The sequence below is a fragment of the Salarias fasciatus genome, chromosome 11 (genome assembly GCF_902148845.1).
Source record: "Salarias fasciatus chromosome 11, fSalaFa1.1, whole genome shotgun sequence".
Classification (NCBI taxonomy): Eukaryota; Metazoa; Chordata; class Actinopteri; order Blenniiformes; family Blenniidae; genus Salarias; species Salarias fasciatus.
In genome coordinates, this window is record NC_043755.1 from 13,568,652 (window position 1) to 13,584,693 (window position 16,042).

Sequence of the window (16,042 nt, forward strand, 5' to 3'; positions counted from 1 at the left end):
GGTGGCACGTACTACAAGTCATGTGGTTTTTGCAGTCCTTGCTCCTATGCCCAATGCGAAGGCAGCCAAAGCAGACTCCTTTCTCCTCATTGCCTGTGTCAAGTCTCCTAAGTTTTTGTGCTGCTCTGGACTTGAAAAGAGCGTTCTCTTCGTATGGATGTTGCAGGATTCCACTCAAAGATAAGAAGAAGTCCAAGTTTTCTTTTTCCAATTCTTTTATTGTACACAAATCTTTGGATCTGATTTTATTTTATTTTAGCTAAACCTTTAGCTGTTTTTTTGTTTCTTTAGGCTTCTTATTAGGCTTCTCATTAGGTGAAAAACCTTAAGGAAAACACACAAAAAAAGAGAGAAATAAATCAAATGCTTTTCCTCACAACACATTAACTTAAACTTTATCACCTAATCTCAATTAAATATTAATGAAAAGGAAACATTAAACTTAAAGTTCTCATTTGCAACTGGAGAGTCCCAGGCGCTTCTGCATGCAAACATTTCTCCTTGAAACAGTCACCGTTCTGCAGCTCTTACCGGCTGTCCATCCAGGTTGAAGAGTTGTTTTGCACAAGGTGAAAACCAAGGAAGAACAACTTTTCTGATCATTCCCAGAGAGCTGTGTCCTCCCCTGGTCTGTCTCCTGCTCCAAGCAGGAAGGCTGTGAAGCAGGTCTTCTCTCCACCCAGCTGGCCAGGGGCATCAATCAGGTGATAGGAATCACCTGCTCCCTCTCCTTCCCGATGAGGGATGGGAGGCGGAGCCAGCTCGCAGCCAGTTTTGATAGAACAGCCTGTGTCTCAAAACCTCAGAGTTCACACTGAACTGGTGACAGTTGAGACCTCTCTTCTTGCTGCAGCTGGAATGAAAGAATCACGGAACTCATTGTTGGTGCATTTATTTGATAGACTTTCCACAACAGTGGCTTACATGCTGGAGACCGTCTGGGGATCAGAGGCTTGAGCATGGACTACAGATGGAGTGAGCAGGACATAGGACTTGAAGAGACAAGACAAGACGAGACGAGGCAAGGCAAAGCAAGGCATGAAAAAATTCCTTTCTAAGCACTTGGCAGAGCAGGAGAATCCTTCGGCAGCAGCAAAGGTGCCTGGAGAAGATAACAATCCCACAAGGATCAGGTGGTAGGGAGACGTTAATTTAGGCAGGCAGAGTGGCAGTCCTCAGGTGAATGCAATCAGCAATCAGATTAGCCCAGGGAGCCTGAGACTGCCTGCTGCCTGCCTGAACAGAATCCTGACAGGGACTCTTTAGAATGCAGTACAAAAAAATGCGAGAAAATTTCATGGTGGACTAAAGAAAAGACAACTGAATAAGTTCATATTTATGGCATGTTTCTTAGTTGTACTGTTAAAAAGCTGCTAACTTTTATAGTGCAACAAATTTTCACCGTTAAACATGCATTTTTCGACACAGTGCCTAGCAGTTTAAAGTACAACTATTCCACTGTTGCTGTCGCGCTCCCCCTACTGGTCTCCTGTGAAAGCTCACTGTCATAAACGTTTGCATCGTCTCTCACCCGCCCACCTCCCCCTCCGCCCCCGCGTGTTTCCTTTTTTCTGCTCGTCAGACAAAGGTTTTTTCTGTCTTTTTGGTTCTGCCATCTGTGTATGGAGTTAAATTTGTGTCTTTATTTTTCAATCAAAAAAAAGTTGCTCCAATGGCAAAACATGTTTTCAATAAAAAAATGTTTTCAATCAAAGAAAAAACTTGTTCAAACCCCAAAAAAATTTGATACCCCAAAAAACTGCATATAAACACGTTTTTTCTTTGAAATTTTTTTTTTGGTTGAAAATACATTTTTTGATTGAAGTCTTATTTTTGGATTGAGCCATATTATGGGTAGGACATTTGTTTCTTTATTATTCAATCAAAGATGTAACTTCAATCAAAAAAAAAAATGTTTTCAATCAAAGCAAAAAAAAAAAATGTTCGGAGTGTTTCGACTTTGTTTTGACATTCAAACACCTTTTTTTCCCGATTGAAGTGAAAAAAGTTTTGAAGCTTCTTTTTAGAAACCTCTTTTTTGAAACCTCTTTTTTGAAACGTCTTTTTTGAAGTCTCTTTTTTGAAGCACGTTTTTTGATTGAGTCATTTTGACACAAACGTCCTGCAGTGGGCGGATGCTTCTCCATTGGTCAAGCATGTTTGAGTGACAGGTGTCCACACCAATGACGAATCTCTCCAGAAGAAGCTAGAAGCTGGAAGCTAGCTACTTGTGTGCGCAGGGAAGTCCGTTTCTATTTGCAGCTGTCATCACGCTGTTGCATTGAGGGATTGTTCAGGTCTCGCTTGCGAGCTACTTTCCAATTCACGTTTTCTGAGTGCGGCATTATTTCTTCAAAACGGGAAGATCCTGTTGCGTGAAAGGCAACCACAATCGGTCACGTCAATGGAATGGGAGCAGGACAGATGACAATCTACATTTTTTCCAGTTTCCCTAGTGGAAAAGAAGTTACGGAGAGCAGACGGAGGAAGAGGCGTCGGATGGCAGAGAGTCCTTGAGCTGAGTTGAGAAACACTGCTCCAGCGAGGGTCAGGGTATCCTGTCCCGGTGCGTTGGGCCGACCAGATGAACCAGATTTTTCCATTGCTGGCGATCTTGTGCCAGCTGCTCTGCATCCTCCACAGCAACTCCGTGTTGTCTGAGGTCACCTGCAACAACGTCAAGGCATCGGGTGCGGCGTTGTGCGACCAAGGAAGATGCTTGGGGCTGGCCTGTGCGGGCTTACCCTGAGAAATTTTCAACAAATCCAGCAATGCTGTGTGCACCAAGGTTGTCGGCGACCACACACTGAACTGTGCCTTTTACTGTTCTGCCCAATCTTGACAGATATATCCCACTCTGTTCCAAAATTTCAAGATCCTTAATTACAGGTTCTAACACCTTCTCATACCCATAACACTTCAGATCAATACTTTTGATTAAAGCAGCCAGATAGATGGAAGATAAAGCAGAATTACAGCCTGGTGGCAGATTACCCAGAACTAGGGCTGAACGATATATAGCATTTGCGATAATCTCGCGATATTACAAAACGCGATTTGCACATCGCAAGGGGCAAGATACTACAGTCACGTGACGCAAATTTACATCGGAGGGCGCAGTGCAGACTGCTCGTTTAACAAGGTGCCGCTGACTGGAGCAGCGTGATCCCCGAGCCTCGTTCTGCACAATGGCAGTGGATTTATAAGCGATGTGGAACAGCAACACGTCCTCTGCAAGGAATGCCGTGCTCCATGCGCGCGCGTGAGCGAGAGAGAGAGAGAGAGCGCAAGGGAGAGAGACAGAGAGGGATATCGCGGTCCAAAGGCACATTAAATACTGTTCTGCGCATGTTCTATCTGCAAGGAATCTTGGTCTTTTGAGTACATGAACTACTTGTGATACAGTTTAGCTGCTAATAAGTAAATAAAATGTGCGGAAACGATCGTTCAGTTCTTCTCTTTTATTGAAAAAACGCTGCATCGCATCATTGAACATATTACCATGTCTTGTGGGCTCACACCTTTTTTTCTAACAACATGCAGAGAAAGCCTGCACAGCGCCTGCAGCCCTTCTTCTTCTGTGGTGTCCGTGTAAAATAAGGTTGAACATGCAAACAGCACACCTAGTGGTATGAAGTGCAAATGCAGTCATGGAGTCGTCTGTGGCCGTGGTTTGAATGGGGAGAGATCCTGATCATGTAAACAGGAATAATCGTCTGTTTCAGCAGGTAAACAGGTTATTCCAAATGTTTCAGAAACCGGAATATTGGCCTTAATCCGAATATTGACTGCATGTTAACATAGTCAGTTGTGTGTTTTATGTTGATGTAGCCTCCTATGACAAAAATGTGTTGATTATGGCCACAAATATGGCATGTGAATGTGGACACAGCTTTGGTGACTGCTTGTTGGGCAGGGCGATTTCTTGATAAATGGCTCAGGAGGGCATTCCAAGTCTTGATCCGACAGGCACAATTTAAATAAGTGCACGGATATGAGTGGCCACGTCCGTAATGCCTATGAATTAGTTTGTAGTGCTTCAGCAGTTCAGATCTTCTTGCGACTGCTGTCCCACAGTCCTTGCATCTCCACATGAAGCATTACACTGGAGAAACAAAAGATGGGCTTTACTGGGCGTATATAAATAATTTGGGAGAAAACACAGTGAGATTGGTCAATATTATATCACCATGTTGCTTTGATGTAAGATTAAAAGTCATATTTGCTCTTAGATCTCATGAATAAAAGACTTATTTTTTTGCTGTATCAGCCACTCCAATGCAAAGTTAATCATTTAAAACACAAATTCATTCCCAGAAAGTTGCTATTCCCCTTTTATTAGATTTTAAGTGATAACTTTGCAAGGCTGTCTCAAAGTAAAACCTAAATGCACGCATTATTTATATCATGATAAACATAAAATGAGACATTACCATTGTGGGCAAACCTACCTGAATTATTGAAGTGAAAGTGCTGCTGGCACACCTTCACACCAGAATGTCCCTCTTGTGGTAGCAGTCAGATTGGAATACAGCAGGCCAGCTGAGGGGAGCAGTCACAATGGACACCTAGTTGAAGGTTGTGCGATGGATCAACATCCCAAAGACAGGTTGTGTAATCCTGCTGCTACCAACACGCACCTCTCTGGAGAGTTTGACTGGAATGAAAAGAAGTTCTGGAGTGCAGAAGTTCTGAGGATTAAAGACATGACAGAGTTAGTTTGCCTGATCATGGTATGACAGTGTATCTTTCACAATGTTTGCAGTGTTCATCTGAATCTTTGTACTTAAAGATATGAAATGTAAGTATTCTGACTCATACTAGAAATGTGTTGGGCCTACATGAAATCTAACAGCTCTATTTTCAGTTTTAAAGTGTACATTTGTTATATACTCCATTCTGCCCAGACTGATTATTTTCTAATTATACCAGAGTGATTGTGTATGACATGTTTAGTCATTTATGCAGGATTTCCGCCAGACCTTTTCAGTCCTGGCGGAGCGCTAAATTCTGCAGCGCCCAATGGACAGGGAAAAAAAAAAAAAAACAGCGCTGCGCTTTGGCTAATTAGCAGTTGCTCACCGCGGAGCAGCAGTGCGCTCTCCTCAGGAACAGGAAACACTGTTGTGTATATTTTATTTACTGGGTTACAAAACTATAATTGTATTTTTGAGAAAAAATTATACTACACATTAAAAGTTGTTACAGCTCAAGTTAAAACGGGCCTGTAAACAATCATTGGCATTTCACCTTCATTTTAACTGAAGAAACTTACTGCTTTATTTACCCCAACACACATTCATAACCACGTGCCTGAGGGAGTCTGAAGAAAACCAGGGACCCAGCTTGCTGCTGTAAAGTCCTCATTTATATGGATAACTAACACACTTCATGACTAAACAACTTTAAACCAATGTTACCATACTAAACCAAGAGTCCCACCTGCAAACTACAAACCTGTCCACGTGCAAACAACCAAATTGTGTGAGAATTGACAAGAACGTTAAGTCCGCAATGCTAACAGCTAACACAGCAGCATGGTACAGTTAATTTACTGCTCAGCTCACTGAAGTATATTTTTACCGTTGACTTGCCTTCTAATAGGATGGATAAAGCAGTGGAGTGTCCTTGCTGAGCTCACGATGCAGAGAAAATGGCGGATCGAGTGCAGGTGGAAGACGGTGAAGTCGGAAGGCGGAGAAGGCGGAGTTATCATGACGTCAGACGCACAGCACAGAGAGAAATCTAATCGATACAAGTTCACTCAAATAAGAAAAGTGGGTTACATGTGTGCTGAGGGAACAACTTGTAATTCCAAGTTGATATACTGTATTTAAAAAATTTAAGCTACCATCACTAAAGCAGAAATCTGAATAAAACTCAGTCAGAACTTTACAATACTTCAACTACTGCTGAAATACACTTTTTAGAGTGCAGTTCATCCAGGAGCAACAGGATTAACCATCACTTTCTGCACAGCTGATTTTAGGAGCTCTGGCTTTTCTGTTTCACTGTCATATACAGTGAATATATTTCACAGACATATATTCATCCAGCTCTGACAGCTGTGAGTGGATTTGTTTAATGAGCGGCACCTTGGTGAGACGGAGCTGTTCACCCAATCAGGAAGGTTTATTTCGAGGGTGTGGACAGCTCCACTCGGAGCTGATCGGCGCCTCTCGGAGCGCACCACACACTACAGGATTTGCGATCGGAAATATTAAACATGTTCATTATCTACGATCTCCCTTTCCGACGCCTCCCGAGAGGCTCCGACCGGAAAAAATCTCTCGGAACACACCGCACACTACATGAAGATCGGACCCTGTCGGCTTCGATCGGGAGGAGAAGATCGGGGCAAAATTCGGCCGATTATCCTGTAGTGTGTGGAGGCCTTAAGACGCTGCTATGAAACCTATTCTCCCTTCTCACCAAACACTTCCCAAGATTAAAGCCACTTTGCAGAGTAGGAGAGACTCCATTTCATAACTGAGCTGATCATTCAGGTTGTATCAACAGGTTTTGTTATTTGATTACTTGAACTATTTTGAGGGACTGTGATGCTGGAAGTAATGTTGCTATTATTGTTCTCAAATGAAGTTTGCTGCAATCAAGCACTGCAATGTTAAGTAGTTGGTGTAGTTTTTTCTTTTTTTTTTTTAGATTTATACTTTTATTTTAGTTTCATTTCAATACAATACATAAACAGTGGAGAACAATGCCTTCCGAAAAGTAATATAATTTATTAATAAAAGTTATTGATACACCATAGGAGTGAAGGGTTGCCTTGGGAGGGAATAGGGAAGTTTCTGAGATGTGTTCAATCTGTGAGCTCTTTCCTTCCGATAATTCCTGTCTCCTAGAGACGAGTGAGTGATGAGATGCTCCGTCTTGCACCCCAAATACCTTAAACATGTGGACAGGAATGTCTGCAGTGGGAGGTGTTGCGCAGGCAGATCCTAATGTTTGTACATGTTTGACTTCATGAAATGGCAATCTGCTCAGGATGTCACCATAATCAACTGGGCCGGATGGATGGAAGGATGGATGAACACTTGCGTCAGGGACTCTTGCTTTAGTGCCGCTTTATGCCTTTATGAAGATGATGATAATAAGAAGTTGGCCATTCTCTCTCTCGTTTTTGTTGCTGTCATGCATTTTTCGATTTATTTTAGGAGACAGTGTGATTTAGTTTAACTCCTTAGAAGACAGACAAAAAAAAAAAAAAAAAAAACCAAGAATGTACAGCTGTGACGGAGGATATAAAAGTGGGTCACTTCCTGAGACCTATAGTTTCAGGCATCACAGTTTCACCTCGTCACTTGTCCTTGTTCACTTTCAACCGGTGAACTTTTGCGTTTATGACTTAGGTAGATCTAAAACTGGGGACATGGTGGGACATCACCTGCGGGAGAAAATTTGCTGCACATCTTAATTGGAAAACGAAGAAAGGTGTATTCTTTGATCACTGACAACCTGCAGGATAAACTTGCTGTCTAATGTAATTACAGCCAGAGTTATGTGCAAGTGAAGGCATGCATGCAGGTTTTGTTGTCTGTGGAAGCTCAATGGCGGCATCTAGTGGACAAATGAGATATAGGAAGCATTAAACTTTTTTTTTTAATCATCGAACTGTTTGTATGTTCCTGACTTTTTGAACATGAAGATAGAAATCGTTGGTTATTGATAGATGATATACACAATAATGACATAAATAAGATAAACAATGACAACCAAAACAGCACAGACTGCGATGTTACTCAACAACACGAGCGTCAGTTCGATCAATACATGATTACACCTGTAGCCATACTAACATCAACATTTTCAAGACTGGTTCCACTTGAGAAACCTAACAGGGATATCGACATTGTCAGAGGCCCTGAACAATGCCTGCAAAACACCAATTAAAAGAAACTTCATCAGACTGAAATGACTGAGAACATTAGTTTATTAAAATAAAAAACAAAACAAAAAAAACACAGATATAAATTTTTTGGCATCATAAGAAAAGGAAAATCACCATGACAAAGAATTATGTGGAGGTGTACTTCATCATGTTCTAAAAACAGATTTAAAGACGTGAGCATCTCTATACGGTATATAGACAAAGAAAATAAAATATGTAATATGAACAATGGAAATTAAGTGAAACCAAAATTAAATTGATTACTTATTTTACTCAATCTGAGCATGATTCAAATAAATGGCGAGTGTGTAACATACTGTATGTTTCACAGAAAAAAGTGATATTTTCCAGAAACTCAGCGCTGAAGGAGGAAGTGTATGGCATCAAATACACTGAGAGAAAACCAGATGTTATCAAATCACTTACAGTAAAGTGTTATGTATAAACTGCTGTACCTGCAGGTCCTGTTTCATATTTAGCAAAGATTCAACTTTGCACAACTACTTTGGATAATATGATAGTGTTTCACATTACAAAACCCTGTGATGACAAAATTAACCGAAAAAATTGAATTTCCATCAATGCACTGAACTGAAATCAACATCTTAAAATTTTTGGTTGTGGATAAGAGTTTAATAATATTAAGCACTTAAATCTGACTGCATTTAAATACAAAGTTTCAGTTGTTATTCAACCAAGCTTCTTCAACAATCAAAGATAATCAGATGGAACACTGCTGATGACAAAACAACAAACACAGGCTATTGTTTTTATATTGTGGTGTACATGGTTTCTTTATGTGAAACTAGATCACTTTTAATTAAAGAAAGATATGAGGCTAATTGTACACTTCCTACCTATAAAGAATAATGGTATGTTTATTTTGGCTGTGACTCCTCTGCTCTCATTCCAGTATTTGTTCATCCAGCTTTTGAACGAGTCAAACAACTACTTCTCAGGGAGGAATTTGTACTTGATCACCTCAGACAAACAGCTACAAACAACAACAAACTAGTCGTCAGGGTTTGAGAGGACAAACAAAAGGTTTGACTCTATCATTCCATGCTGACATATAGCTGCCATACACACCTTCAAGGTAGATGGAGGCCGGTTTCCCTCCAGAATAGCCTGCAAGAATCAAGGCAGGGTGGATTGGTTCCTCTGAGGTGACCCTCGCCCTGCCAAAAAGACCCCAAATCATGTGCAAACACCCCCAGATGGAGATATCAATCTCCTGGTGGAAGACTTAAATGATAACGAGAGTGCGCTGGCAGCTTCAGGCCCCTGGTTGATGGACTGTAAAAAAAAGAATATTTGAGACAACCTAAAATTTTAAGGCAACCTTCTGCAGTAAAAGTTTTGAATTGTGTCAACGATTTGCAATGTCATTGTCCTAAGCGTCATTTCATTATTGTCCCAATTACATTTATGCTGTTCTGTTAATGGATCCTACTATTAATTCTTCGTTTTGCCAATTACAACATGTTGATTTGCTCAATAAGTCATTCAAATAGCTAGCAAAAGCTTTTTGACTGCACGATCATTATTTAACTACCTGCATGTCAATAAACACATAATCCTAAATGGTTTGTTTGTTTGTTTGTTTAGGTTTATTTGAGCATTTGAACATTTGGTTAAACCAACTCGTACAATCTAAAACAAGTAAGATGCAACAAGTAGAAAACAAGAAAATAAGTCAAATAACTCAAAAGGAGCAGGCTGAAGCTATTGCTTATATATGCCTACCCCGGACATTACAGTCATTCCAGTCTCATAGTGCAGCTACGTGTACTAAGACTTACGTGAGAACTGCAACTGAAAATAAATTTACGTTTTACATGCACATGAACCTACCCATAGAACCAGAACCCACAATTTCCATCCCAGCCACGTACACACTGTAGTGCATAAGTGATGATGCCTTTTGAGGGCACGATTTATGGGAAAGAACTGTAGTTTTGACACCTGAGTGAAGTACTGTATATTGAAGAGATATGAGTTTTGACAGGTGAACCGTCGTGTTGCGCTGAACCATCCAGGTTATTTTGGCCAAAGGACCAAGAGTGTCTGGAGAAATTAAATTGTTGAAAAATGGAAAATAAAAGGGAACTAAAGAGATAGAGATGTTAAAGGTCAGCATTTACTTTTAACACCATCTTGAGAATGATGCTCATAAAAATTAGGCTTGGTGCACAAGTGAGAAGCGTTATATTCTGTAATCCAGACATTAGCTATTACCTTGATAGATATTACTTTATTCATCCCTTTGGTAGGATACATGAAACACCAAAAGACAACAAAAAAAAAAGTTCAAGGGTCAAAACAAAAAAGATTTCTAAGTGCTTCGGTCAATATTTGTAGAAATGATCTTTCCAGAATAAGGGAAGGATTTGTAATGAATTCTTCTGGATAGACGTTTGATCACCAATTCACATTTCACCTTGACTGTAACCAACTCCACTGTTTATTTGATATGTGGAAGTCTGCACAAAGGGTTGGTAAAACTGTAATTAAAATCCTGATGTTTGATGAAGAGTTACGCAAAAACAAATATGATACATTAGTCGATCTTACTGTGCAGTTTATCTTTTGTAAGTGTTGATCACTGAGTGTAAAATCAGAGTCTTGTCAGACAGGTAGACGGGTGTGTTCGTGTATTCACATGTGTGTGGTAGGAGGGTGTGTGTGTGTGGGTGTGTGTTGGGAGGTGATGGATATGGATAAAAGCCACTGTTTTGCTGCATGCAGACTGTCTTTGCTCAGGATCACGATTGCTGGTAAGTTTGAACAACTGTTCATTTTGAGAATAATTTGAACTCTCCTTTTGTCTTGCACCAGAAGATGTTACTACAAATAATCTTTCTGCTTTGCTGTCATTTCACCTTGCAGTGTTTCTCCCTGCCGTCACGCCAAGCCATGTTCTCCCTCCTGGTCATTGCTGTGCTCTGCACCAGCTGCCTGGCAGCACGTAAGGACTCATCCTCTCTGCATCAGTTATGTTTTAAAATCAACATCCAGTTTCTAATCTGTTGCTCTTGAAGTGACTTCTGTTTTTCTTTTTTTTCAGCATATGATTTGAGCTCCGTCTCTCTTCCTGTTGGAGGTAACAGTGGTGATGCCTTCTACACACAAGGCGACAGAAGGATCAGTGGAATTCGGGTCTGGGAAAATATAAGTTCTTTTATTACAGGGTCAGTCTCCATTCTTCCTCACCTATACATATCTATTTTCTTCCCCTAACATTCGTCGTTCCCTTCAATATACATATCTGCTGTCTTTTTGTAGAATTCAGGTACGTTACGGTACAACTTGGTCGCCCACTATTGGATTCGAAGTAGGACCGGCACAGGAACTGTTGTTACGCGGTCATGAAGCAATTACTCAGGTTAGACAGCTATGTGTTGTTGTTTTTTAAACGTCAGCTTTCTTAAATTATATCAGCCATAATGAATTATTTTGATTGGTAACATGGATGTTTAGGGTCCTTTTTAATAACTGTATTATGCTTTTGGGATTATTTTGTATTTCATACTGCTGCCTTCATCCTCGTCCTCATCCTCATGTAAAGAAAATGTCATTTATCAACTTTTCTTTGAAGGTCTCTGGAAAGTACTCCACCAGATACATCTTACAACTGTACTTTGTGACTTCTCACGGACGCATCCTGGTGGCAGGCCGACCAACGAGGGTCATTAATGACATTTCTTCCTTTTGAGAAACTCCTTAAAATGAATTGAGTTTATTAATTAATTAATTAAGATTGAGTGTATTAAAATTTGGTTTTCTTTCACAGTATTCCTTCAACATGTTCCCTCAATACCAAGGAGCAGTGCTCAAGAGGCTGCATGGACGCGTCAACCATCTCGGGATCACTTCTCTGGGAGCTGAATGGGGAATGGTCTACTTTTCCAACAGTTATTCTCGTTACTAAATAATTCCTTGAGGAGGCGATTGCTACAGGATAGGTTCAGTTTATTTTGCATTGACATCCCAGTGTAAAAAGCTATGCTTGTGAAACAACAATGTATGAAAACAGAACTCTTGCTGATTAAGATACATTTATTTTGGCTGTATAAATATGAGATATTCATTCCTGTAAGTGTGCTTTACATCAAAGGTGGGCGGTAAATAATTACATTTTGCAAATTCAAAGCAGTTAAAAACAAAGATGCTGTTTTTGTCACTGTCAATGTTAATTACACACCTATTGAGGTTTGAAGACATCACGTAAACATTGGTATGGTTTTCATTTCTGAATAGCTTCACTGTCTACAGGATGTTTCACTATGCTGTTCTCATCGGACATTTTTATTTCCTTTCTATGTAATGCTTTATGGTGGTTATTTGAAAAGTACAAATTAAAAAAAAGTAACTTCTTTATTTTGTGATTCTTTTAGAAATATTTGCTGAACTTCTAAAATCAAATTTACAGTTGTATTGACAAAGATGGGCTGCACAGTCAAATTTATATATTTTTTTGGCATTAAACAAATGAAACACAACACACCCTCCTTTGTCTTCAGCTGAGCATCAGTCAGACTGGCTGTAAAGTCTTCCCCTCTCCTCAGCTGCTGTCCATCCTTCGGCTCACATTTTGAACATTGTGAAAGCAGAGCAGGAAGTGGTGGAACTACTGCTCCTCTTCTTGGGTTTTCCAGACCCGGTAGCTCAAATAACCACTTCCTGCATAGCAGAGTGTGGTGAGAGATGCAAAGAACTGAGGGAGAGTCAGGAACAAGAAAAAATTGTGGTTAAAATTTCAAATAAAAGGGAAACAACAACGGAAAAATATATAATGACCTTCATAAATGTTTGTATAAAGAAGCAATAGTCTTGGTGTCCAGGTGAGAAGTGTTATTTACTGTATTTGATTAGTTTTCACCTTTACTTTTCTGGTCCTGACAGAATCTAAAGGTTTAAAGGTGTTAATGTCAATAAATGTTGGTCTTTTCAGCTTCTCCCTTCCACAGGGGTTGCCATGATAGACTAGTTTTTGCACCAGGTGTTATTCTCACAACCATCATGATTCAAACCTCGGTGTCACGAGTTGAGGTGAGAGGAAAAAAGCAGATGGGTCATTACTGAGAATCCTGGAGAAGACACTCAAACTCCAACAACTCAGGTTTCCTCAGGAAGGGCACTGTTGTAAAACTTAAACCAAATAAAACTGGCAGATCAACTGTTCCACTGTTTCAACCTCACACTCTCCTGATATGAAAATTACACTTCGTCTAAGACTCTACATATAGTTTATGACACTGGATATTTAATATCTATTAAATTGAGTGTGCTACAAACATAATATCACATTTATATTGAAAGTATTTTATGTTATTGTCGTCTTTAGAAACACATGTGGTGACAAAACATTGACGTCATACAAAGTCCAGAGTTCTCGTGAGCCTTAATTGTGGGAACAGCTGTGAAATCTTTTCTGGAACTGTTGAAACCTCGCGTTTCTAAAGGGAAATCAATAAATGAGGGGTCATTCAGCTCAGATGTGGTAAATCTCTGGTTCAGACATCAAATATGCCTCTTTATCGAATGTTTAGAGGCAAACATGTTGTTTAGAGGACCAAAATTTCTTCAGTGGCAGACAATACAATAATGTATTTCTGTTTTTAAAACTCTAAGCCGCCTTCTTTTAACCTTTTTTTCCACACTTAAAAACAGTCCTCTGAAAGAGACTTACTGCTGATGCTGCCCAGCAGTTGTAGTTGTGTCGCCCCCTGGTGGCTTGTTTGACAGACAGTGCATTTACCACTGCTGTCACCAGATACAAGACTGTGGCACTGCAGTGCATGCACAGGCCCTGGAGGAGACAGACATCACAGACAGATTCAACAAAAGTACATTCAGCAAAAAAGAGAAAAAAAAAACATAAACCTAAAATAGATAGCTACTCGAGACAAATCTATTAAATGAGAGACATGCGTGCTCAAACTGGGACTCTTCGCAGAATACAACACTGTTAACACCTGTTTACGTTTGTTCTTTGCACATCGAACAGAAATTTACAAATCAATGTTAATAATTTCAGGAATGATGTCATGAAGAAATACAGTATGAAGCATGCAGAAAAAAAACATTTGTGTTGTTTTCAAGCAAAGATTTTAACACTGATCGATTGTTCTGACACCCGAAACACCCCATGACCCAGAGTTCATCACTGATGATGTGTCCAAGCCACACCTCCAGTGAAAGGGTTGTCACTTAAGGTTGAGTGTGTGTGTGTGTGTGTGTGTGTGTGTGTGTGTGTGTGTGTGTGTGTGTGTGTTACCAGTGTAGTCCAGGGGACCCGGGGTATCCTGTGATGGACTCCAGCAAGGTAAATGATGAAGAGAAAAACTGTCAGAATCCAGAGCAGGATGGAGGAAAACATCACCCAGCAGAGAGCCGACAGATGAAAATAATCGGTACCACCAACGAGAATCCACACCAGCATACCACACACCTGGCGGAGAGGGGGAGAGGTCGTGAACTACTGTAAATACATGTCAATTCGGTGAATATTCTCAAGCAGAAAGAGGGAAGTAGTTTAAGGCAAAGAACAGAAACACAAAAATCTGTCAAAATCATGAAATCACCGCACCGACATTGATCAATATCATTGTGCTTATATTAGTCATCCGTGAGTGATGTCCAGATTCAACACACTTCACTTGCTGCTGCCAGCGTGTTTTGGTTGTGACTAACTGACTCTCTTTCCTCCCATATCGACTCCAAAGCACACCCTTCCTTTTTCACAACAAAAGATTCCTGCTGGATGTTTTATATCACAGGAAGTAAATGTTTTGTGGTGTGAAACCGGACTGTGAGCCCAGTTTCTCACAGAAAGAAATCCCATACAGGACCTTCAATAGTCGAATAAAAGCTTCACTGTATTTAAAACTGCATCCTTGTCATCCATTTGACTCAACCCCTGGTTGGTTTTGTACTGTAATGATGAATCTTCACTATTTTATTTGCATACAACATATCTAAGATTACAAGATATGGAAATGTAACTACTGATTCAGAATTCCCATAAATATGCAGGTTTAGGAAATATGAAAACTGGTGTATGAAGAACTTGTTGCAGAGTTTTTGAGTGAGATGGCTGAGCCACTGCGCCCTGCCCAGTTTTCACATGGCAGCCAGCCAGGCTGTATTTAGAGAAAGCCTATCCTCACTTTTTTTTTCCTCAGCTGATTTTGAAAGGAAGGGAGACAATGAGAGGGAGAAAAGAGGAAGAGTTGATTTGCTTGACGTATTTGGTTAACTTCCTATTTTTCAAAGAAATATAGTTTGAGGATTTTATTTGACTCAGTTGAAAAATGCCACAGAGATGTAATTTTAATTACAATTTCATTAAATTCATAAGTATTTCATTCATTATATGGTAACTGTTAGTAAGAATAGCATTACAGTTATATTTGTATAAACCCACAGTCTAAGAAAAATGTCATCAAGTTTAACATTGACTAATATTGACACACCTGATACATTACTGTCTCCTACACTGTTGCCATTGCCTAATAGTGAAGATTGAATATAAAATGTGTGAATATGATGACTCCTTGTCATCGGCACAATCTCAGAGCAGTCGTGTTTCCGCAACAAAACAGCCTTCAGACATCTGAAATATTTCACTTACTATCTCGGCCAGGAGGAGTCTTCCTTTGGCGGTGGAGGTGAAATGCTGGTCGAAGGCCAGAGTGGAGGTGGCATTGTGGTACTCCGGTCCTGAAGGGCTCCTGGGCCCCGACACGACAGCCGGCCTCTCCATGATGCACTGACACACGGAGCCTGGCGCCTCCTTGGAGGTTGTTACTGCAGCAGAGGAAGTTATGTTCCTGTCCCGGAATCCAACAAGGACATTAAACACTGTAAACAAACATTTCTCTTGGTTTTTTTTTTTCTTTCTTTCTTTCCAGGAAGGACAACATTTTCAACATTTTCTTCTTTTATATAATGTTTCTAAAGTTTGTACTTGTTGTGGGTCAGATTAGTGAGTGACTCATTTTATTATATTTATTTTATTGTATTTTTTTTTTTGTTTTGTTTTGTTTTTTTGGGGGGGGATGTCAAGTGACAAATGCTGTAAAGATGCTTCATTTACACGGAGAGGTGACAATAAGCATGATGGAAATG

General features: G+C 40.1%; 1 protein-coding gene across 1 annotated transcript; it reads right to left on the minus strand.

Annotated features, from left to right (window-relative positions):
• Nucleotides 1-7,939: 7,939 nt before the first annotated feature.
• On the minus strand, nucleotides 7,940-15,714 carry cmtm8b (CKLF-like MARVEL transmembrane domain containing 8b). The gene is made up of 4 exons (XM_030102777.1): nucleotides 15,546-15,714; nucleotides 14,190-14,363; nucleotides 13,602-13,721; nucleotides 7,940-12,626 (listed from the first exon to the last, which is right to left on the minus strand). The coding sequence occupies exons 1-4, from the start codon at nucleotides 15,675-15,677 to the stop codon at nucleotides 12,540-12,542; spliced, it is 513 nt and encodes a 170-aa protein (XP_029958637.1). The 5' UTR covers nucleotides 15,678-15,714; the 3' UTR covers nucleotides 7,940-12,539.
• Nucleotides 15,715-16,042: the final 328 nt, after the last annotated feature.